This window comes from Tachysurus vachellii, chromosome 18, assembly GCF_030014155.1.
Source record: "Tachysurus vachellii isolate PV-2020 chromosome 18, HZAU_Pvac_v1, whole genome shotgun sequence".
NCBI lineage: Eukaryota > Metazoa > Chordata > Actinopteri > Siluriformes > Bagridae > Tachysurus > Tachysurus vachellii.
The window spans coordinates 20235002-20260001 of record NC_083477.1 but is presented as its reverse complement, the minus strand read 5'-3'; the positions used below and the strand labels follow the sequence as shown (position 1 = coordinate 20260001).

Below are 25000 nucleotides of genomic sequence, written 5' to 3'. Positions count from 1 at the left end.
GCATGTCAAGGCCACATCGTTCTCAAACACTATGTCACACCCAGAGAAATCAAAGAAGACAAATCACACTCCATGACAGAGAATCCAGACTTTTTCTGCTTTGACTCGTCAGAGATTCAATCCACCACACACAAATATATATGTATATATATATATTTATATAATTACCAGTCAAATTACACGAGTTTTAGCCCCGCCCCTCAAACCAGCCTTATCCATCATAATTTTGCATTCACAAATATCAGCTTCATAGGTCAAATTCCACATAATGAATCAAAAGAATCAATGAATCAGATGAATCAGATGATTCGCAAAAACCAATAGATTACTTTTTTTTTATTTTTATCTATAAACATAGAATCTGACACCATTAAACACCGTTAAATGTAACTATAAATGGATAAGAAGTACAACAATTTCTTTAATAAATAAAAAATAACTTAAATCATTGACAAATTGCTGATGTATAAGCAGAAAAAAAAAAACGCTCCACAACATGCTCTTACAGGAAAGTAATCACCTTCATTGTGGGAAGTTGATTGTTTTTCTGTGACAGTATGCCACTTGGGTTCTGATTCTTAGTCAATCCACTGCTTTTCCAAAATAAAGTGGATTCCAAAAGTACAACTCACAGATACAACGTAATCCAAGATAACCGTGTGTACTTGCCAAAGATGAACACACACACACAAACAAAAGCCAAGCACAGACTTAGACTGAACCAATACAGACTCCTCCATAGTCAGTATGCATGAAGTTCCCAGCATGCCCTGGGGCCAGGCTCTGGGCTGCGACTGAACGTGGGCCTGATGAAGTTGGTTGCAGTCGCACGTCTCAGCCTGCGGCTCTGGATGCAAACACCGGCATTGCTCCTACGGGAAAAGCCTCTGCTGCCAGTGCAGCTGTATCTATCATCACACACATACAAACAAGCACACACACATACACACACACACTTTTCCTATTTGCATCATTTTTTTCTTTACATCTTTTATTGCTCACGCCCAGTTTCACAGTATTGCAAACACACATCATATTGCAGCGTTTAACCTAAATCCAGCAAGTACACACTTCCTCTCTAGAGCGATCGCACGTAACATGTATTACAACATGAATGTACTTATATATAGTTACTATTTATTATTACACTTTACTTGAGTTCAATTCTAAAAATAATTGCGCTTTTTAGGATAAAGTAAAAAAAAAAAAAAAAAACTAGAGATTAACAGTATGCAATATAATCTGACTTGAAGGTGTTTGCAGTGGAGAAACTCTCTTCCAGATGTTTTTCATCAGCTGTGAAAGTGTTTTTATTCCAGTTCGGGTTTGGGTTAAACTTCTGCTTGTGTGTGTGTGTGTGTGTGTGTGTGTGGCTGCGGTTCTGTGGGTTTCTATTTGCAGACCTGCTTTGTGTAGCGTTGTGTGTAGCGAGAGCCGGTGTGAAACAGGAGAGGGCCTACACGACAAACATCGGCTGAAATATTTCCCCTCTCTCATCCCTCAAGGTCGTCTCCCCTCTACACACACACACACACACACACACACACACACACACAAATTCCCTTGCTAGGTGAGTGCTTGTGGCTGTGTGTATCAGATATGTTACTGCACTGCTTAGCTTTCGGCTCGTTGTATTAATAATAAGACCACAAATTGCTTCTAAACAGTAAAAATAAAATACTGTTTATTATTTTTTACGTAATTATTTTTTCTTTTTTTTTTAAATGCAACAAACTTCTGGGAATCCCACTTCACATATAAGGAGTGTGTAATAAGGCATATTTGTGCAGTATTTCATACCCCGTGTTCTTGTCTACTGCAGTTTTCCCAAATTTCTTCCTAATTGGATCTATAAAGAAAATCCATCCATCCATATGTCCATTCATCTAAAAGTACTTTCAAAGGTATAAAAGAAGTCCTTAAGGTATAATTATGTACTTTAAGTGCAAGAACTTCAGTGATGATGATGCAGGCTTTCCCCTTATGTATTAGACTATTTTTTTAAGGTGGAGAACGTGTCTCATGAGGTCTTGGTTAATGACTAGTGTTTAACTAAGGTTTGTACAAAGGATCTTGTAGAACACAAGCTTCGCAAGATAGAGGTGTATACTCTTAACCTAAAATAGTGCAGTGAAGATGAAATCTTTGGATAATTGCAATCCTTATTCGGAAATGTTTCAAATTTCCTCCTTAAAAAGCGATTTTCTGTCTTAACCCTGTTCCTGAGGTTTGATGATTGTTGCATTTTTAAGTGTGTAAAATAGTGTTTCGGTGCTAAAACAGCTCAGTAGATTTGAAGTTAATGACAGGTGACCATTTCGGGATGAGTACACGCCATATCTCCGTGGCGTCTGGCCTCATTTCACACACACCTGTCATCGTGGCCCATCCTGGCTTTCCACGCACCGATGCTGTACAGTTCAAAAATAACACCATCTCAGACATCTGCCCTTTCTTTCTTTCTTTCTTTCTTTCTTTTTTCTTTCTTTCTGTCTCTCATACACACACACACACTCAAACACACCTTTAACACACTCTAACAATAGATCAATAATGTCTTATATGCAGAGGAATTTATGTGATCAATAAAAATGCCAAGCTTGTAACTTCTGCTATAAAAACAATCCTTACATGCTAGGAAATTTTAACAGGACATCACTCCTCACATAAAAGCAAAAGATTTTTGAAAAAAGATATCACACCAACACACAAACACACACACACACACACACACACACACACACACACACACACACACACACACAAAGAGATGCCCTATGCAGACTATACAGCTTGTTACAAAGAACATAAATCCAGAGGCACAGCATAAATCAAGTATACTGCAATGTGTAAAAGACACACAACATATACAGGACGTGTTAAACCGTAGCCTGCTCAGTGTATTCTTAATGTTGTGTAAATCATAGATATTGTCTACAAAGCATTTTTGACCCTTTTCGGTTTCCATAATATGATCCCGATTAAAACAATTGTGTCAGTGGATTATTATAAAATATCTCTATCATCATGTTATCTGTTACATTACTCCTTTTGAGCACCTTTTGACCCCTTTTGATGTCCACAGCACAATCTAAATTAAAATAGACATTGTGAATTAAATGTAAATGTGTCCATATTTACATGCATAATGTCTCTTTTGTATTACCTGACAGCATAAGTTGATCCTTTTCGACTTCCACAAAAATTGTAAAATATCTTAATGTAATCTTCCTGCATGTTATCTATCTTGTTTGACCTCACAGCACATTTTGACCCTTTTTGATTTCCACAAAATGTCAATATAATTAAATGCTCACGTAAAGATTCTCTTGTTTTTTTAGTTGTTTTTTTTTACAAGTCAATGACACATTTTTTAAGATAGAAGCTGGATTTGTTTCATTTGTCCTTCATTTTTTTTGTTTTGTATTGATTTCGCTATGTTTCCTTGTGAAAAAGAAACCACAGCTGTCTGTAATAATGTTAAAATCCTGCATGTGTGGTGTTAATACTCTAGGTATGTTACTGTATGTGTGTGTGTGTGTGTGTGTGTGTGTGTGTGTGTGTGTGTAAGGAGTAAACTCTGCATGGTTTTGAGTGTTTGTTTATGTGTATGTGTCCAAGGGTTTAGCCCTGCAGGTGTGTGTGTGCTTTAGTTAACCCTGCAGATATTTTGTGTTATGCATGTGTCTGTGAGCGCATGTGTGTGTGAGTGTGTGTATGTGCGAGAGGGGTTAACCCTCAGGGCGTTGCTCTCGTTATCAGCCCCTGTGGACTTTTCCCAGCAATAGCGCTCTATTGATCGAGCCTGGAGCGCATTGGTGCCGGCCAGATTAAGAGTATAGATTAGCAATAAAAGGAGGACATTACTCGGCAGCCGAGCTAAAATTGAAAAAAATGATGAGCTCCTGGAAGTGGGGATGAGTCAGAAGAAGGAGAGGAGAGGCGGGGGCTTGGCGGATGAGTGTTTCCATGAGGACGTCAAACACGACGCGTGAATATTTGTGTGAGGTGTGAAGACGGGGTCATTAAAGAACGCCAAAGAAAGGTCGTCATCATTACATCATCATTGCATCATCATTATGTCATCAGTTACACAGAAATATGTCTGTAGAACATATTTGAAACGTAATAAAACCAGATAATGTGTAAAGTGCTTGTCATATTCGCAATAAAGTGTTTGTCATGTTTAATGTAAATATTCATCAATAGTTCAGTTTTGTTGGCAATTTAAAATAACATCTATGATAAGTAAGAAGACACTTAGAAAATAATAAGCAACGGGGTTAGTGTTATGACCATCATATGTAAAACTTTAACTTTAATAACAATAATGATTCAAGAAAATAGCTGCTGCTATTGTAGAAAATATAAATAAAAAAATCCACATCTTCTGACCATTCTGAATCTAGAACAGGTCATTGTACTGGATTTGCTGAACAACCTGATGTCATCTTTAATACATTTTTTCAATAAGGGTCTAATAAAGCCTACTTCAGCACATAGTCCTGAGGCATGGACTATACTTTCTATGCGCCGTTTATATCGAAAGTGCCTGATATCTACAGAAACGAGGCAATATGTTCGAAAGGATTTGTGAGAACGTTCTCTAATGAGAAGCCGGGGTCTCAGAAGGATAGGTAAATGGCCACCTTGTGATACCAGTGTTGTTATTGTGTCTGTAGCCTGACAATAAAATGTACTCGCTTCCATAATGGATTCGTTTAATAATCCTCACAGTAGGGTGTTATATCTGGACGGGTGTAAAGAACATCTGGTAAACAGCACCCGCAGGCTGGGGAACTTTCTGTAAGACTGTCAGAGGGACAGGGATGTCGTATTGACACCGGAAACAATTGTGTGTTGAGTTTAACACCGTTTCTTTTCCTAGACGAGCTAAGGCGGGTCTGGATTTCCATCGTTAGTTTTGCTTTAGAAGCAAATGTAGCTATAACTATTATTACTAGTTTATCGGTTTACTCTAAATAACCTTCTTCACTCTCAAAGTAAATTTCATTCATTCATTCATTCATCTTCTACCGCTTATCCGAACTACCTCGGGTCACGGGGAGCCTGTGCCTATCTCAGGCGTCATCGGACATCAAGGCAGGATACACCCTGGACGGAGTGCCAACCCATCACAGGGCACACACACCCACTCTCATTCACTCACGCAATCACACACTACAGACAATTTTCCAGAGATGCCAATCAACCTACCATGCATGTCTTTGGACCGGGGGAGGAAACCCGGAGTACCCGGAGGAAACCCCCGAGGCACGGGGAGAACATGCAAACTCCACACACACAAGGCGGAGGCGGGAATCGAACCCCCAACCCTGGAGGTGTGAGGCGAACGTGCTAACCACTAAGCCACCGTGCCCCCCCAAAGTAAATTTGTGTATTTTAATTTTATAATTTTTCATAAAAAAAAAAAAAAAAAAAAAAAAAAGATATTCTGAGAATACTTGAGGAATTTTCTGAGAATATCTGGAGAATAGTTGAAGGATTTTTGTAACATATTTGGAGAATAATTGGAAAATGTTTGAAGAATTATCAGAATATATTTGTGGTATATTTGGGGACATTCATTAAAATGTAATGAATTCTCAGTCCAGATTTGCCCCCATTTTCCACAAATCATTAAGAAAATGCAGTAGGGTACGAGGTCATAATTAGACAGCGCCCAAACTGCCCAACCACCCCCCCACCACCACCTTCCACCACCACCCTCTATATGCACTGGCAGTTCTGGAGAATTTATAGCCCCACTAGGAGAGCTTGCTGGGCAATCTAATTGCAATATTAGCTTGTAATAACACCTGTTTTAGAGACAGGCAATAGATCACCGGCACAGCGGGTCCTTTCTGCTTGCCTCAGCGCAAACGGGCTGAGCGTTTACAGCATTCCGCCTCGTGACAAAGGCTTCCATCTAATGACCTCCGACCTCAACGACCAGCACTTGACCCCATTCGGGCGCCAGATCTGACTCGCAGATCGGAGCGAGAGGAGCAGGAGGCGCAGGGAACGATTCGCTCGTCATAATTAGTTCTACCTTATTTCCCAGGATGGCTAAATCAATGATCCGAGGCTTTCTGTTTATCAGAAACCACACCATCATTCAGACCGATTAGGAGGAGATATTGCCTCTGTTGAGGCACAGCTACGAAGAAAAGAGCCAAGGAAAAGAGGGAAAAGTAATCCGAGCTCATGCAAAATTGATAGGATTTTTTAACCAATGAGACGAATAACGTGGTTGGAAAAGTTACACGAATACAATACTAAAGCTGCAGCTTTTCAAACACTGCAACTGGAGGCAAGAATTGGGACAGCGATTCACCTCAAATGAATCTTTTGTCAAGTATCATTACTAGCAGATTTGCTAGCTATCAATTTTTTTTTTTTTTTTTAAGATCTCTTAAAAAGTTTATCCAAGACAGTTTCACAATTGATTAGGGTTAGGGGTGGAGATTTGTGTGATTATCTTGGATACAACTTCGTATCGGATGGAATGTAAACACATTGTTTACGTTAGTTTCAATTTGTTGAAATTTCTTACAAGATCCAAATATCATGTACGACAAACCGAACCATCAAAATTTGTCATCTTATGTTTATTGTAATAATCTAAATGCAACACGGGGGCACGGTGGCTTCGTGGTTAGCACGTTCGCCTCACACCTCCAGGGTCGGGGTTCGATTCCCGCCTCCGCCTTGTGTGTGTGGAGTTTGCATGTGCCTCAGGGGTTTCCTCCGGGTATTCCAGTTTCCTCCCCCGGTCCAAAGACATGCATGGTAGGTTGATTGGCATCTCTGGAAAATTGTCTGTAGTGTGTGATTGTGTGAGTGAATGAGAGTGTGTGTGTGTGCCCTGCGATGGGTTGGCACTCCGTCCAGGGTGTATCCTGCCTTGATGCCCAATGACGCCTGAGATAGGCTCCCCGTGACCCGAGGTAGTTCGGATAAGCGGTAGAAGATGAATGGATGAATGAATAAATGCAACATAACTCCACCCCCTCATCTTACACTTAACCCATTGTTTTTGAAGCATTAACTGGTAACAGCTACGGATTTTTTAGCAGATATCGTTGTATAGTTACGAGTAAGGAACATCTGGAACGTTTTCATTACTATCGCTACAGTTGTTATATATCTTTTAGGTGTGTGATATGTATATGTATGCATGTGTGTGTGTGGGTGTATGTGTGTATGTGTGTGCGCACACATATGTGAATTGGCAAATGTGTGTATGTGTAATTATAACGCGTGAGGCTGCATAACCTGACGGCAGATGTTGATTTACAGAGCCGAGCAAAGGTGGTGGCAGCAGCATGCACTATTGTGTGTGTGTGTGTGTGTGTGTGTGTGTGTGTGTGTGTTGGGAATGAATGGCTCCCATTAAGGCTTTTACAGTGACGAGCAGTGCCGCTGATTTGCATGGCAAGCCAGAGGCCTCGCTTCGCGTCCAGCTGATTTATCTGTTGGTTTAAGGAGGCCATAAATACCGGTGCTCTTAATAGGGCACTGAAATGCAGTCGTACGCGCCGGTCCGCCTTAAATCAGAACAATCCACTGTCACCGGTAAACACTTTCGGAATGGGTTTGGTCAGCGTAATGAGGAGCTCGGACGTGCCAGACCCACACACACATATACACACAATAGGCTATAAGGTATCCAATGTAACTGGCCCTGAGGGAGACATTCAAGGCAGCCGTGTCTTGCCTCATTGCAAAGACTTGAAAGATACAAACTCTCTCATTTCCACCATCTCGCATTTTTCTACCCGTTTTTGATTGCCTGTCTTTTCTAATGTCGCTTTGTTTACTGTTAACAGCACCATAACCAAGTGCTCGCGCTCCAGTCATACACTTTCGCCAATCCGCACGTGTCTGTGTTATATCGACGTGTATTTCTATGTGTGTGAAAGACACAGAAAGAGAGAGAGTGTGTAAAGGGAGAGGGAGGGTCACTCGTTCCTGACTGTCTACTGGACGTGCTCCAAGGCCACTCTAACGAGCCAGCATGGATTTGATAATGACCCTTGTGCCCTAGGAGGACACACTCACTGCTGTCCTGCTTGGACACACACACTCACATATACTGTATACACACACACATGCACACACTAATGCTCGTCCGCACACCCTCACACACTCCGGTTCGGTCATTAAAGCAGCTCCCTTAAGAGAAATTTAGCAGGTAGAGACTTGGTAGTGTCAATCTGAGCAGCTCATAAGGGAGTTCATTTGAGAGTCACTTATAAATACGACCTCGTTCCGAAACGTCCATGTCGCTGTCTGCATCCAAACAGATTGTGCTGATTTCATCATAACAAAACTGTATTGCAGTATCCGTGTTTCAAAAATGCAATATGGACAGCTGTACGACTGCATGCAAAATAGACACACTTATGAATACTTTTTCTCGTAGTGAAGAAACTGAGAGAATTGATAAAGGGCCCGAAGCTGTGATCCCGAAGTTACTCGCGTTCTCAGATCAAAACTTCATTCTTTAAGTTTTTTTTTTTTTTGTAAAGGTGTCAGATCTTCATAATGAAAGCCTACAGGTCCGTTCTCTTACCTGTCGATAATCACTGGGTCTGACGGTGTCTCGTTTCGGTTCCCGCAGCTCTTCTTGTCGCAACACCGACTGAAATGAAAAAAAAAACCTTTTATTTATTTGTGAATAAATTAATTAGATTTCTATTTCTATTTGCCTGGTAGTCATATAGAACGTTATATGTACTGTATATGAATAACAAATATATATACACTTTAATTTTATTTCTGTAGGTGTTTTATAAAGGCAAGAATGCAGCTGAATTTTGGCCAAAGTGAGTCTCTCTCTCTCTCTCTCTCTCTCTCTCTCTCTCTCTCTCTCTCTCTCTCTCTCTCTCTCTGTCTCTCCTTTCCAGCTGGGCTGGGCTCATGCCAAGGTCACTCAGCCAGCCTCTGACAGTTTGGACAGCGCCCAGAGACGTCCTGGTGCAGCGGCCGCGTCCCAAACGCCCCTCACTGACGCTGCCATCACCCCTGCCCTTGCCTGTGCCCTCGCCCCAGGGCTGGCACCTCATCTGGTGGCATGTGGCTCTCCTAAATACAACCACCGTTCCCGTCCCAAACAAAAAAAAAAAAAGACTCATTGTTGGCTAGCCAAACTGGCATTGGCACTTGTGCACCCCACCGGAGAAGTGGTCTAGCCCTCTTCCCAGTTCAGTTTATTGTTATTAATTATACATTAAGGTGCTCTATGTGGTGCTATCTGCAATTAAAGTGGAAACTAAACACTAACTTTATTAAAATATAATCGTGTAACCGGGGTCATGCCTGAACAATAAACTTAAGATGAAATGAATTCGTATCTAATTTCCTTCCTTGCTGTTAGAATTGTTAGATCATTTGACAAACATTTGGAACATTTGATAAACAATTCTCACTCCAAGGCTGTGAAGGCAAATCTGTCTTTATGAATCATTTATCACACTGTTTGATCCACAGAAGAAAAAGAAAAAAACAGCCAAAACAGGTGTTGTTTTTTTCCTTCGCCTTGTGTATGTGTGACTGTTGCCATAGAGAAGTGCCACCATAATTTATTCCCCGAGCTACTTGGACCCATTAGCAAAGTTCCAGGAGACCAATTAGCATTGGAAGCCCAATGGTGCGGCTGTGGTGACAACCTCCTCAAACTGAGAAAGGAGTGTTATAAACAAACTGGACCCCAAGAGCACCAGGAAGTTCCTCTGGGACTCCAGTGGCCCCTTGCACACCAAAACAAACCCTGGCAGGACGTTTGTAATACCACCTTAATGGCGATCCCAGTGGGAGTCCATGGTGGCTAGTACTAGTCCTGCTAATGAGTCTGACCATAAGTACACAAAACAAATACAGGTTTGGTGTGAAGCCTTACCCCGAGAACAGTAAAGATGAGACTCAAACTCAGCTAAGAGTAAAGAGGAACTAATGTCCCCCGGTACCTTTATGTTTGGTTGATGATGCCTTCCCTAGGCTGGTCCACCCGGTAGATTTATTTCAGAAATAAAGGAGATAATTTTATGGCACAAGGGTGAGCTTAAATAAAAACCAGGCGTCAGAGCACCTCAGGGAAGTCAAAGGACTTTAGCATCAGAGAGAAGCAGAGACATGTGGGGATATAGGAAGCGTGTAAAGATATTGCACGACAGAATGGGTGGGTTTCAATGGAGGGCTTGTTTTCAAAGGGCAAGTATTGTAATTGCCCAGGGTGGATGGAAAGCATAGCCACTTGGCTACTTGGTTGGCAGTATTCTCTCATCCATCCTGGTCCTCCAGCATTGTCCTTCCATCCTCCAGCTCCCTTCCTCTGTGCTCGTGCGTCTGGCTCTTGCCACTGCTCGGTGCCAGCTAACCTCCGCCATGCCTCATTTGGCAATTTCAGGGTGCCAGTTTCAAGCAGTGAGAATAGCTGGTGAAGACCTTGGACATCTATAGCCAGCAAACAGCCTGATCCCATGACAAATCACTTCTTCCCTTTTGAAAACCATTGCAGCTCATTATTTAGTCTCGTGTCTACACTGCCATCGTAGTCGGCCTGTATTTCACAGACAGCTAATTAATCAGTCAAAATTGATCTCTTAGCTTAATTGCGTTGCACCCACTCACTTCCAGGAAGGACAAATCTAAAGAAAAATGAAGAATTTAGGGATGTTCTTTAAGGATTGGAAAATATGTCAGGACACAGGTTTGTATATTTGTACAGCAAAATATCTCATTTGTAGGTATATTTTGTGAGAATATTTGTGTACATGTGTGCAGATAGGTGAGGCTGGTTTCGCTAGGGACCTGATAAAGAGTGTTATCACCCAGGAGAGAGAGAGAGAGAGAGAGAGAGAGAGAGAGAGAGAGAGAGGAAGCATGTCTCATCTCCCTCTCATTAGCGAATGGAAACACACCATTCATCAGGGGATGGCTGCTAATAATCACACTCAATCACGTAATGACCGCCTCAAAGTGAGCTGTCATTATGGAAATGGATCCTGTATCAAAATCATCTTGGAGGAGAGAAGCAGGTTCCATCAGGAGAAAGAAAAAAAAAAAGGAAGCCGCCGAGAATTTCGGCACCCGCCGCTTCAAGGTTCATAATAACAGGTTATTTTGGCTGCTAAGCGGAGAAATCCATTTTAGAAAGAGAGACAGTAGTGAGATTTATGCTCGGTAATTTAGGGAGGCAGGCTGAGACAGTCGAGCAATGAAAAGATTAGTGACATCTCAATCTCGATTATGGCTTTTACACACAGGACCATGATCATATTTAATTCCGAGGAAAATTTTTAACCCAGTCTTTGGCATAGAAATTGTTCTCATGGTTGGCCCGAGTCCAATTGGATGTCTACGCTCACCTCTATATCTACTGTCTGAGTACATTATATGGCCATTTATTATCCAATATACAGAGTATATTATCTTATTAACACATGTACAGTACACTGTATATCTCATTGATCTCTAACTGGAGCTATTAAGACTTAAACTATAAACACAACGCATATATCCGAGTGTTAGCTTAGATCTTTGGTGTCCAATTGTAAAATTTGATCAGGAATCTGTAACAGAAGTTTTCTTCCTTTCCTGTAGGATCTTCGTATAGTAACGGATACCTATCTCAAGATTCCTGAGTGGTCAGTAAAGCCCCAATCATTTCCCCGTGTTGCATTATTAACACATCCCTCAAGCCCTCAAACCTCATTTTTAGGTCACTACCCCGTGAAGTTCCAAACATCTGAGCCCATTAAGATCCAGGATACAGATATACCCGTAGAAATTCACCCACGGATACACACCCTGACCCCCACTGGGCATTCGGCTTGAACAAGCCCCCACTGGTTTGGCCTCCAGCAGACAGAGCTCATAATTACACGGTATTAAAGCCGATAGGTGCTCTGTAATGAGGGAAGTCCTGTCGAAGCACACAGAGGAGGGCGGCGCATTTACATCGGGTTTGAATACTAAAGTTAAAGGTGCACCCATGAGGTTCATCATAAAGCCTGATGAATTGTTCAACTTTTCACAGCCTGGACTTTATATCAATACATTTGTGCTGACAATGCAAAGGATAAATAGGTTTCTAAAAGGAAAGACAACTCAATAAACCAACCTGCACATGATCTCATGGGTAAGAAGAACGCGGCACATCTCTGGGTTCTTGTCCTGGCCCTCGTACATGATTGGCTGCGTGAAAGAGAAAGAGCTTCGATTTTATTTCCATTTGTGCACCAGACATTGTGAAATTACAACTGTGACGGAGCTGAGTAGGTCATTAGTAATGTTTTTGTGGTTCACAGCATGCTATAAAATGTAACATATGCTAAAAGGTAACTCTGATCATTAATATGTGGGCAGATGGACAGATCCAGAAGGTCTATGAATGGATGCTTCTTTTCCAAGGCATCCATCACCCAGCCGATGTTCCCGGTGCGTATGACGGATTATTAGCGTACACCATAAGAAGCGAGATACCCAGTCTCAGCCTTACACACACCCATAATCCACCTTACAACATCCCCAATTTCACTCGCCTTTGGTCAGTCCACCAAATGCCTTGGGGGACAATACTTTCAGGATAACGACCACTTTTACATTATTGATCTCTCTCTCTCTTTCTCTCTCTCTCTCTCTCTCCCTCTCTGTCTGTCTGTCTCTTGACGCTGTCTATGTAGGTTCTCTGCCTCTTTATTAACATCCACCCAGTTCGAGAAAGGGGAGGGGATTTTGGAGAGGGGAGAACAGGTCGATATTTGTATATCATACTTGATTCACGTTTCTGGCGCCAAAGTGGTCCATGATATCATCCGTAAGATGTGGTTCCATTACTATATGTTGGTGTTATCGACCTTGTTGCCTAAATTTCTCAAAGACTAGGATTAGGACCAAATATTTTACATTCAGGTCAGCAGGGACGAGTGTATTTATTTTGGTTATAGTGAATGTCAGATCCCTGTTTTATATCTATCATGTATAACAAAAGACAAATCAAGACAGCAGGACTATAATCAATCGATATCTACACCTCGTGCTTACATAGATTGATGCTGTGTGTGTGTATGTTGTGTGTTACAGAAAGCAGAAGGGAGGGGATTTGACAGCCGTGCATGGCTGCAGATCTCTTTTGTTGTGCTGGAGATTATAGTCTCCAGCGTGCCGCCTCTGCAGATACATTAAGGCCTATTGATTGGTCTCCGGGGCTGACGCTTTTGTCGAGGACCTGCTTGCCGTATTGATCCGAGGTAGCCTGACACACCATGACAACAAGCCCCGTTGAGCCAATGGGACATGAGAAGGGGTGGGACTAAAATTAGGGTCCATTTCACTAGAGAATGAAGAGGGATGGACTGAAATCGAGTCTCAAGTGAGACAGACTATGTTTAGGACAGACTTCGGTTTATAAAGACTTCTGTGCGTTTGTGTAACCACTCCAGGGAACTCGACGATTGTAAAAGTGAGTTTTCCGTTGACTGGAAATCAAGTGTAGAATGAAACATCGCAAAAAAAAAAAAGAAAAGAAAAACTCTTCGTTGAGTGACTTTGTGCCAAAACTCGTAAACAGTTATAGTCAGGTGTGAAAATGGAGTTAGCTTTTGATTGAGTGTTCAGTGTTCAGTGTTTATGGTTCATCTGATGACCTCATCGCTTCAACATAACATAACGGCGAGCGCTCGATAAGGGGGGGCGTCACGTTAACCAAACGCTAAACTCTAAAACTCGTACGATTATCGTTTAGGAATATCGTTACTCACCTGCTTAGTCATGGAGTCAATCAACCGTACATACAAGTCCTGCTCGGTCCTGATTCCTGTATATCAAGAAATATATTTTGTTAGTTAAAAAATAATTAGCATAAAAAACACATTAAAAACGATGTTTGCATGGTCAGTGTACTGACTTCGTACGTTTAGTACGTATTTATGATTTCATGTGCTTTAAACGTGCCTTTAAAATAATCTTATTAATATTAAAAGTCTAAAAGTTCTACACTTTTTAAGCAGGATTTAGTAGTTCAGTAGAATTTTCGGCTAAACAGTGATGTCGAGGTGCGTTCAGCTTTATTGTGCGTCCTTTTTCCCGGGTTCAGTTACTATAACTATAACAATGTTTTCTGTCACACGCTCAACATTCAACATTCCCCCGCAGATTAAAATTCATTTCTTTTCGAGTGAGCATTAGCAAAAATAAATAAATAATGATAAAAAATACAAATTAGCTCCTAATGGAACATTTCGGTTATTTCAGAAAAATAAATTTGACATAGTATCCCACATGGAGTGTGCAACGTTTTGCTCGTCATGCTTGAGCTGTTTATTAACCCCACCAAAGACACACACACACACACAGTGAATCCAAACAAGGAACAGCGCTGCAGTTAATCAAATAAATGTATTATTTATAGCATTCCTGTCTTAAACCTGTGAGAGACGGAGCTTTCCTGACTCCTCACTGTCTCTCCACACGCATCCATGGACAAACTCCTTATCCATCATCGCTGTTATTAACATCACTCCACAGTGAAAAGCAGGTGTATGGGGCAAGTCTGGAGATGGGTGAAAGGCAGAAAGGCATCCTGGGAAGGCGACCCGTTGGCTAATCTCTCAGCAGGACGGTGTAAGTGACATTCACATCAGGCATCTCTAATTATTTCAGCTCACTAAAAGAGCCTGTATCATCATCAATTTGGACATTAATGAGTAATTATATAATAAACAATTAATAAAAATGAAAGTGCAAAGGCAACGGACCCTCAAACGGCGTCTCGAATACCTTTCTGAAGTGAAAAAGGTATTGAACAGAGGAAGGGGACAGATGTGAATGAAATCATCCCAGAATAAACAGATGGGATCCTCAATACTGTTCCAAAAGACATAAAGTCGGGTGCGAAAGACTGAATCCTCTACAGAGGAATATTTAATGCTATAAGCATTTTTCTCAGAAGAAAAAACTTTGACGAACTTTGACGAGGTCCAAAGCGATAGGAGTAAAATATAATGTGAATTATTTGTATAAATTATTAAAATAACGAACTGAAAAAGTTAGAAGAATAAATGTGTTGCTAATGGTATAAAAAAAAAAGTTAAAAAATGGAAAAAAAAAAAAAAGAAAGAAAGAAAGAAAGAAGGAAATTCCAAATAAATCAATAAAACATTTAAAATAAATAAATGAATAAATAAATAAATGTAAAGTGGACCATGAGATTGATTTTTTTTTTTTAATGAAAATTAATAATAATGTCCCAGGTTTTTTTTTTTTGTTTGTTTGTTTTTTTGTTTTTTGTTTTTTTAACAAAATCATTGACTTTATGTTCAGCATCTTAAACTGTAGGTTTGCTGGTTTCTTACCATTACTGTAGAGGAGCTGTAACCTGTAGTGGATGCCATTGTTGGTCTTTTCACCGTTATATTCCTGAAACAGAAGAATAAAATGGACAAAAAGCTGTCAGAAGATGAAAAATCTCACACACAAACACACACACACACACACACAAACACAAACACAAGACCAAGTCTGACCCTTGATCATTGGAAGATCCTTAATTTGTGTTTAAGAGTCAAAAAGTTCATCATTGATCACAACATCAATGTAATGAGGTGGGAATTATCTATTATTACATTATCATGGACTCTGAACATGCTCCATAACCACCTAGAGGAATTAAAAACATATTATTAATGATCTAGGGGATTAAAGAGTTTCAGTGGATGTGAGATTTGTTTCACATATTGTACATATCATCTCTCTGGACTGATCTGACATTACACATTGTTTCAACTTGCATCCTTAAATTTCCAAGGTGAGGAAAATACCTAATGTCTGACCTCGCTGTTGTAAATACGGCAATCTTTACGACTTAACGTAGCTCACTTCCTGAACTTATTTTGATAGACGGGGTACAAAAATCTATTCAAACGTGACATTGTGCTGCTTCCTTTCATTCTCTGTCTCAGTCTCTCATTGCCAAGATTTATGCCAATGTCTTGGCAGAGTCCCAGACTGAACAGGAGAGGAGGTGTGTGTGCGTGTGTGTGTGTGTGTGTGTGTGTGTGTGTGTGTTGGGGGCGTATCAAGGGTCGAGGCAGAGGTGAACAGACAGCGAGGACGGACGAGTGTCCGTGCCAGCTGGACACCGTCCTGCCCCAAGCCGGGGGCGGAGCTGTTCTCTGTAACCTTTTTACCGATAACAACACACACGCGCTCAGACACAAACACATACGCACGCGCACAGCACGCCTAGCAGGACTACCTCCTGACACACACAACACACACACTGTGAGGTTGGCAGGACCAGAGAGCGAGGAGGAGACGGTTAATCATTCGGTAAACTAACGGAAGGCAGAAATCACACACACACACACACACACACACACACACACACACACACACACACACACACACACACGGAGTAACTCAAAACCTGATTTAATATCCAAATAAAATAATAAGCATTGTTTTTTTAAAAATTAAATAAAACTATTTGTTTTGTAGTTGTTGTTTTTCTCCTCGCTGCCACCTACAGGCAGACGTAGGAATTTCAACATCGAACACTGGCAGAAAATATTCCAGAAGGAGACACAAGAACTGATGGAATTATCTTTAGACCACTATTTGTATTTATTCATAATTATTTGATAATCCTATACAAGAAACACTATACAGATTTATAAAGGTTATTCATGTGAAATAATACGGGAGGTGTGTAATTTGTGTTATTACACAGTAATAATTGTGTCATTAACCATGTAACGTTAACAGAAGTGTAATAATCCTAAGGGACGTCTCACTTTGTCTTTCTCCACGAAGTCGACGTAGGACGTCCTCTCGATTTCCACCGGCTGCCCCTGACGATCATACAGCGCCAGGACGAAGTGGAAGAAGTTGGATTTGCGCAGGTTGGAGGGAGGCTGCTTCTCGTAGTGAGCTCGGGCCAAACCGACACCACTGGAAAAGAGAAGAGAAGAGAAGAGAAGAGAAGAGAAGAGAAGAGAAGAGAAGAGAAGAGAAGAGAAGAGAATGAGATCATGGACGTTAGGGGATGAACAACACCACATACATTCTGACAAGATTTCTTTTGTTGGCTTGTACTGCATCTGGCCTGTGTGTGTGTGTGTGTGTGTGTGTGTGTGTGTGTGTGTGTGTGTGCATGTGTGTGTGTGTGCGTACTCCATGCTGATTTTGTATAGTCTGCACAACCCAAAGCCTCCGTCTGCTCCTGGACGGTTTGGCAGCCTTTCCTCTGCACTTTTTTCCAATCTGTCAATCAAACTCATCTCTCATTGACTCGACCAATAGGAAGCCCTGATCAGGTCGCATGTGCTCGCATAATTATCGATTCATGCACCGGAGAGAGGTTGAGTAGAGCGCGGAGGTGGGGGGGACACAGCATGTTTCACGGCTTCACACCTATTGCCCCCGGTCAAGCCTATCAATCACTCAGTGTGTACTCACAGAGAGAGAGAGACAGAGAGAGAGAGAGAGAGAGAGAGAGAGAGAGAGAGACCAAGTGTATGGAGAGAGAGACACAGAAAGACAGCGAGAGACTAAGTGTATGGAGAGAGGGTGGTAGATAGATAGATAGAGAGAGAGAGAGAGAGAGAGAGAGAGAGAGAGAGAGAGAGAGAGAGATTTTGTTGTGATACATCTTAAGGGTTCTCTTCAGGGGTCTATATGGAACTGTATCTGAGAGCAGAACTGAATAACTGCCATAAAGTTATTATCTCTTTTCGCTTACTACGGACTACATTAAATAGAATTAACACAGTTGCATCGTGCACACACACACACACACACACACATACACACACTTGTGACACTTTGATCTTTATGTGCACCCATCGACATGGAAAGCTCGTTAAGGTTATTATTTTAATTATAGTAATTGCTGCCACATTCACTTCAGCAGCAGAGTGACAGAGGAGGTATACACACACACACACACACACACACACACACACACACACACTTACTCATACACTTACACATACGCTCTCGCTCACTTACTCACTCATGTTTTAACCAACATTCTTGTGACACACATTCTGAGACATGTACACACACACACACACACACACACACACACACACACACACACACACACAATGTATAAACTCCTACATAAATGACAGATTTTCAGAATGTAGGAAGGTATAAAGGTATTGTGTATGTATGTGAGCGAGAAATGAAAAAGAGAAATGTGTCTGTACCAATAAAAGTGTGGTGCTGTCAGTGTAGAAAGAAAGAAAGAAAGAAAGAAAGAAAGAAAGAAAGAAAGAAAGAAAGAAAGAAAGAAAGAAAGAGGGAAGATAAATATAACTGTGTAGTTTATTTGTTTTGTTTGTCTTGGTAACTGTGTGTGTGATGGTCTGTGACTGAGAAAATTTCTCTCTCTCTCTCTCTCTCTCTCTCTCTCTCTCTGCTCTCTCTCACTCTCTTGCTCTCTCTCTCTGCTCTCTCTATCTCTCTCTCTCACACACACACTCTTTGTTTCTCTCTCTCTCTCTCTGCTCTCTCTCACTCTCTTGCTCTCTCTCTCTGCTCTCTCTATCTCTCTCTCACACACACACACTCTCTTTGTTTCTCTCTCTCTGTCTCTCTCTCTATGCTCTCCCTTACTCTGTTTACATGAACATGATGAAAGAACAGAAATTATCGTTTTGGCACAGATCCCTTGCACTGATGTGAACAATAATCGTAATTCTGCTCGGTTCTCTCTCTATTTCTCCTCTTTTCTCTCAGCTTTAATGCTTCCTGAAACACAACAGAGTCTGACCTCTCATTCATTCTGTGGATAAATTGTGTGAATCTTCCTAAATGAAGCACATCTTCATACATTTACAGATGCCTGAGATGGGATATAATACACAATGTTGAGAGAGCGGGATACTAGACCCATTCTGATTGGTTAAGATGAGTCTGGGGGCAGGGCTAAAAGAGAAAAGACTCTTCAAGGTTTTACACATTGTCATAAACTATAAAAGAATATGCGCAGAATAAAGAGAAATAAATTGGGGGAGAAAAAAAGAATTGGATCTGGGGAAGATTTATTTATTTATGTATGGTTTTATTTTTGGAAACTAAAAAATTTTACAGATAAAAATTGTGGCTTGATGCTTTGTTAAATGTAATGTTATTTCTGTAAAATAAATAAATTAATAAATAATTAAAAACACAGGCTTTACTTAACTAAGGTTTCGGGAAAGAGGTACGAGCTCGGTTGCAAAAGTGTAATTAAGATTAGAATTATAAATAAATTGGGGCAATAAAGTGTAAAGAACTATAATAATAATAACGAATACAGCAAATAAAAATATATTCTATTTATTAATAAAACAGTAAAAAAAATTGTTTTATTTTATTAATAAATGTATTTTGTTATACATTTTACATTTATTTAAAAGCATTAAAAATCAGTTTGAATTGATGTAAAATTAGTAAAATGTATTTTATTAATAAAAGGCCACAGAAATAAACTATTTAAAATGTAATATATGTAATATATATTTTTCATGAATAATTGTAAAAGAATTTCAAAATAAGTATAGAAATGAAGAAAAAACAAAAATTATGTTTGTTCAGAACACTTCGTTTCACACACACGCACACACACAGAGCAAATCCGACAGGCAGCTCATCATGAGCTCAGTTCTGGAAGTTACTGTGTGCCGAGGACAAAATATGTAGGACAGAAATGTAGATAAAATATAAAAAGTACACACACACACACACACACTGTCAAACAGCAAACGGCACCATCGGAAATGTTGGAAACGTAATACAGCAGTTCCATATCCACAGCAGTGTGTTAGCAGTGTGAGCGCTCCCGGCTAACGGCTAATTTGGTGGTAATTGCGGCGAGACGAGCGCGAGATACGTTCCGGCCTGAAGCTGCTCTGCTAAATTACACCAAAGTGTTTCACACACTAAACACATGATAATTGAAAATGTAACGGCATGAGGACTTCAATTTTTACCCATGAGGGTTTAACAATATCGCTCTCGTGTCAGACAAGTTTTCACGCTGCGTGTGTGTTAATTCCTCCACACACTCAATGTCAGAGCCGGACCTCTGACTGAGAGCTCAATAAAACCCAAATGAAGGTGAAGTGTGTGTGTGTGTGTATGTTTGCTTAGTTCGCTAGTATGCTAGCAACCGTTATGCTAATTATTATATCATGCCAGCAAAGATTGCTAACAAGCAGGCTAACATTAACTGTAATGTTCTCTATTTAAAGCCAACTAACATGTCGGCTAATTATTATGTTGTGCGATTAAAATCCGGACCTCCGACGCTAGAAAGCGTTAAGATAATTATTATACTTAAAATTACTAGTCAAGATATCAGCCAAGGTAATCAGTAATCTAGCAATTATATGTTCTGGAACATAATAACATTATACTAGCTAATATATTATAAAACTGCTAGCAAGCCAGCGCATATTAGCTAAACTTCTGTGGTAATATGTGTGTTTTCTTTTGGTTTGGTATAACTACAACTGCAATACACACACACCAAATCTGCCCTCAACCTCTCTTTCTCTCTCTCTCTCTCTCTCACACACACACACACGCACACGCACACGCACACACACACACACATCCAGATATCATTAGCAGGCTACAGCTGAAGCTATTAGTCGGTCACCTGTATGTTTGTAATGGAGTCATTATAGAGGCAGCTGGAGGGAAACACTTGTTCCTCCGTGTTGCGTGCCTGCACTTTCCTTCCTTTCACACGTGCCAGACAGAAAGGTGACAGCATGCATGTTTTACTTTTTAATATTTCCTGATCGTTTGTGTGGTAAATATTTCACATTAAGTAAAAATTCAGCTGAAGTAATTACCTCAGGTCTTGTTTTTTTCTGACTAAGCCGCTTCACCTCACACCAAAAGCTTGGTCAGAAATCTTGGTACGCTATTTAATATCAGCTAGCTGTAGCAACACATTAGCATGGTGATGTGTGACTGCTCAAGTCAAGTGAAGTCAAGCAGCTTTTATATTGCTATATTGATCACTATTAAAAACATAATATTACAATGATTTATGAAAGTAAAAAGAAGGATATAAGATAGAATATTTCTTAGCGTTGACATTGTACAGAATTTTACCACAAAAATGTCTTGAGTAGTTGACCTGAGGTTTTTATTTATTTTTATTAATTTTACAATTTGCTTTGGTTTCCGAAAGGACTTGTTTTCAGAACATCTGACTCTTTTTCTTAGCTATTGAAACATGCTAAACTTAGTGAGTTGATATTTGCAACAGAAGTCAACTAGCTACTTTTCCTAATACACATTCAAGCTAATGCTAGCTGCTCTTTGAATCCGTACAAATTGTTAACATCTCTCCAAAACATTTCAGTTCACAACGTAATCAATAAAACCAAGTGGTTTGCTGTTGGTGTGTTTGTACTGCTAAAATCAGCTTGCAGGAGCTTAAAAATCTAATCTAAAGTGGAAACATAGCAGCTAATAAGCACTATTAAACACTTTCCTGAGGAGAAACAGCACCCAGTCTTTCACCTCGAGTCGAGCTACATTCACACCTGCTTTTACACACCACCAAGAAAATGGTTTGGTATCCATAGAAACCTATCAGAATGTCACCAAGAACATCACCAAGTCAATTTGAGTTTAAGTCTTAAAATTGTCTTGACTATTTCTTCCTAAGGACCTCAGGTACAACAGTCGTTCACAAAGAGAGATCACAGGGCTTCGCGAAACATGGCCAGAGTGTCAGTGATTTATTTATTTTTATTTTCTGTGGTGAAAATCACATCATGTGTTCATCATCAAAGTCATTATATTTAGGGGTCCAAGCACCAAACTCACATGTAATGTGTTCCATTGATGGAAAGTTCGGTGACAAACAACATGAATACATTTCATAACGAATAACATTCATGAAATAAATTCAGATGTCCCTGCTTGCAAGGTTTAAGAAACACTGAGCCATTTGATTCAGTTCAGAGAGTTCAGGCAACAAAAGTCGGTCAGTGGTTTCGTTGCTGGTGTTGTTGTTGTTTCACAAACGCTTTTTATTCATGCAGACTAATGAAGCATGTACTAAGCAGACGTTCTCTCTATTAACACGCTATTTGATACTAATGGACATATTGCTTACTGTATACTGTGTGTCCAGCTGTGAAAAAGGGCAGAAAAAAAAGGTTTTAGATGTTAGTAGGATGTAGATGTACTTTAATATGGTCCTAACAGGGTCATTAGACTGGGATTTCTTTGTACTTTACTATGATAAGTGAATCAATAGATACTAGAACATAACACTCAGACTTCCGCTCTCGTAGCAGGTCTGTTCACAAGTTTAGCTCGTCTCTGCATCCTAGCTTTCGGTCCTTCTGTCTCATGTATATTAGTGTTCACCTACGCTGCATGTTTACGTACGTTTTCTAATACAGCCTCTGGATAACGGATTCTTGCTCAGATTTGTCCTGAATCAATTCTCGTTCTTTCTGTCTCGCTGCCTCGTTCCTGCTCTAAAACCCCAGGGTCTGGACTTCATTAGGTCCAAACCCCTTCCTCCCCTCCACCACCTCCACCTCTTTCCCCTTGTAGACGGAACAGAGGCGACATAATTCACTTTGCCAGGTTTTACAGTGTGGGGTAGGGGACCAGAGAAGGGTCAAGTGAACGAGTGAAATCTGTTCCACAGCTGTGCGCTCACCCCGCAGCCTAAAAAACACAGGGAGTGAGAGAGAGCGAGAGAGAGAGAGAGAGAGAGCGAGAGAGAGAGAGAGAGAGAGATACTTGGGGGAAAATACCCCCCCTACTGAGACAGTCTATTGAAATTGCTCTGTCTGTCTCCACCTTTCCTTCCATCAAGACTAATCCAGTTTGCATCAGATTTCTGAGTAAACCGCCCTCACACGTTGAACACAGCATGTCAACTCACACACACAAACACACACCGTACGTATAGATTTATATACATCTATGCCCTGCTTAGAAGCTACACAATCCCACACTGAACCCGAAACACCATAAATAAATCTTTTATTTCAGCCTGTCAGATCTTTCCCGTGAACGAGGACTTGCTCGCTAATCTGCACTTCCTCTCCAGGCAGCTCATCAGCACCTCGGGAGTGTAAAACCACACCTGTACCTCACACACGGCAGTCTCGACAGCTCCAAGCACAAAGTGTCGCTCTGTCACTCAGTCATTTGTTCGTTCCATTCATTCATTTATTTGTGATTAAATATTTTGGAAGTCTGTAAGATCTCTGGATATCATCCACTTTTTAATTATTAGCTTATTATTATTATTATTATTATTATTATTATTATTAAGGTGAAAAATCACATTTTTATACTCATTATCTAATGATGACCTAAAAGGCTATAATAAAAGGTCCTTCATCTAGCTCTAAATAATCTTTCTCCATAAATAATCAATCTCCTTCCTTTATTATATTTATTATAACCCATATAATAAGCCTGATTTTCAGTTCCTTTTGGATTAATATATCATACAAATATCAGGCTGTAAATCCTAATGCATGTGTAAAGAAATCAAAAGGCAATAAACAAGCAGATATTCAAAAGCTGGTTTGTTTTGGAGGATAAATATAAGTAGTTCATTAAATTCAGTATTATCTCTGTTTTTTTTACTCGTATATCAAATATATAATGGATATAATTGATTGATATCCGATATCAATGAAATCGTTTAAATATTTGAACACGATTTAAGAAAACATCTATAAATCTAAGACTCGTCAATTTTACATTTTGTAGTATTTGTAATATTAATCATACACTGGTTTAAAAAAAAAAAAGCCTCGTAATAATAACAAGGTGTCCACGTCGGACGACCTTTAAAATACGGACAATCGTATTTTTCGTTCATTCTTTCGCTACTTATTCGTGCAAGGTCTTTAAATGTAGAAATAACGTGCGAAACGTCAACTTTTTAGACGCATTTCAGAAAAAAAAACGTGCAAAGTTGTGAAAGTGTGTTTCGTTCCACCTGATGCGCACAGAGTCCATCTGCAATCAGATACAAGTGAATTCAACAAATAATTCAATATTTACACGAGCCTTTAGGAAATTTCTCCTTAATTTGCGAGAAAAAAAAGGGAAATAATATGAAGAATCTGCTGCTACGCGTGCGACTTAATTTAATCTATATAAAATGCAAAAAAAAAAAAAAAAATCAGTATTCTGTTGTGTTTGGAACAATTTCCTGACATGCTTAAGTGAGTGTATATTTGAAGGCCAATCTGTGTGCATAAGAATTAGAAAGAGATCGTTAAAGTAACTTTACGTTTTCTTTGTCATGCACAAAAAAGCAAGAAGGGTAAAAAAAATAAGCAACAGAAAATATTTTGTGCAATCTGCATTAAAAAAAACAGATATATAAACTAGATTTTTTAATTCAACCATTTCATGTATATTAGCTGTTTAATTTTAGACGCTTTTTCTGTCTTTGGCTTGTACTTTAATTAGAGCTCGGTCAATATTTTCAATATTTTCTCTGTGCATCTGGTGCTGTGAGTTTAAAACGCATCAACACTGTATTGATGTTTATTTATTGTTTATTGTTTTATTTACTGATGAACCTATACACTTACGGAGCAGCTCAGGTGGAAACACTAGTCTGCTCCAACACGCGCGTCTTTTTAAAACTCCAGCCGTGTTCCATCCTTCTGCTCGTGCGCTGAACATGTTAGTGCTCTAACGCTTTAATCTCTTTAAGTCGTATTATAATGACAAGATCGTATAATTGCACGCGACGTTGGTGTTAGTGAGATTAAGGTTCGACCAGGAACAGTGTGTTTTCAAATAAATTTGCGACATGGTTTCTTTTTTTGCTTCTTTTTTTTTGTTATTGTTTTTTAGCATGCAAACTTTTTTATGACTAAGTAAGTTAAAGTAATCCTTTGCATGTCTACACTGAGTCTGCTTCTATCCTCGTGAACAAAGTTTTGCATGTGCAGCTTCATTTTTACTCTCGTGCACTGCAGCACTTCTA

The 25000-nt window shown here is 39.9% G+C and overlaps 1 protein-coding gene across 1 annotated transcript in view; it reads right to left on the bottom strand.

The window, feature by feature from the left end:
* Window positions 1-25000, bottom strand: part of LOC132861440 (transcription factor COE3) — an 82017-nt gene that overhangs the window by 56322 nt on the left and 695 nt on the right. The window contains exons 2-6 of the mRNA XM_060892965.1: window positions 16800-16956; window positions 15360-15423; window positions 13767-13822; window positions 12128-12201; window positions 8579-8647 (exon numbers count right to left, since the gene is read on the bottom strand). Coding sequence (XP_060748948.1) covers window positions 8579-8647; window positions 12128-12201; window positions 13767-13822; window positions 15360-15423; window positions 16800-16956 — 420 coding nt within the window. The remainder of the gene's footprint in view (window positions 1-8578; window positions 8648-12127; window positions 12202-13766; window positions 13823-15359; window positions 15424-16799; window positions 16957-25000) is intronic.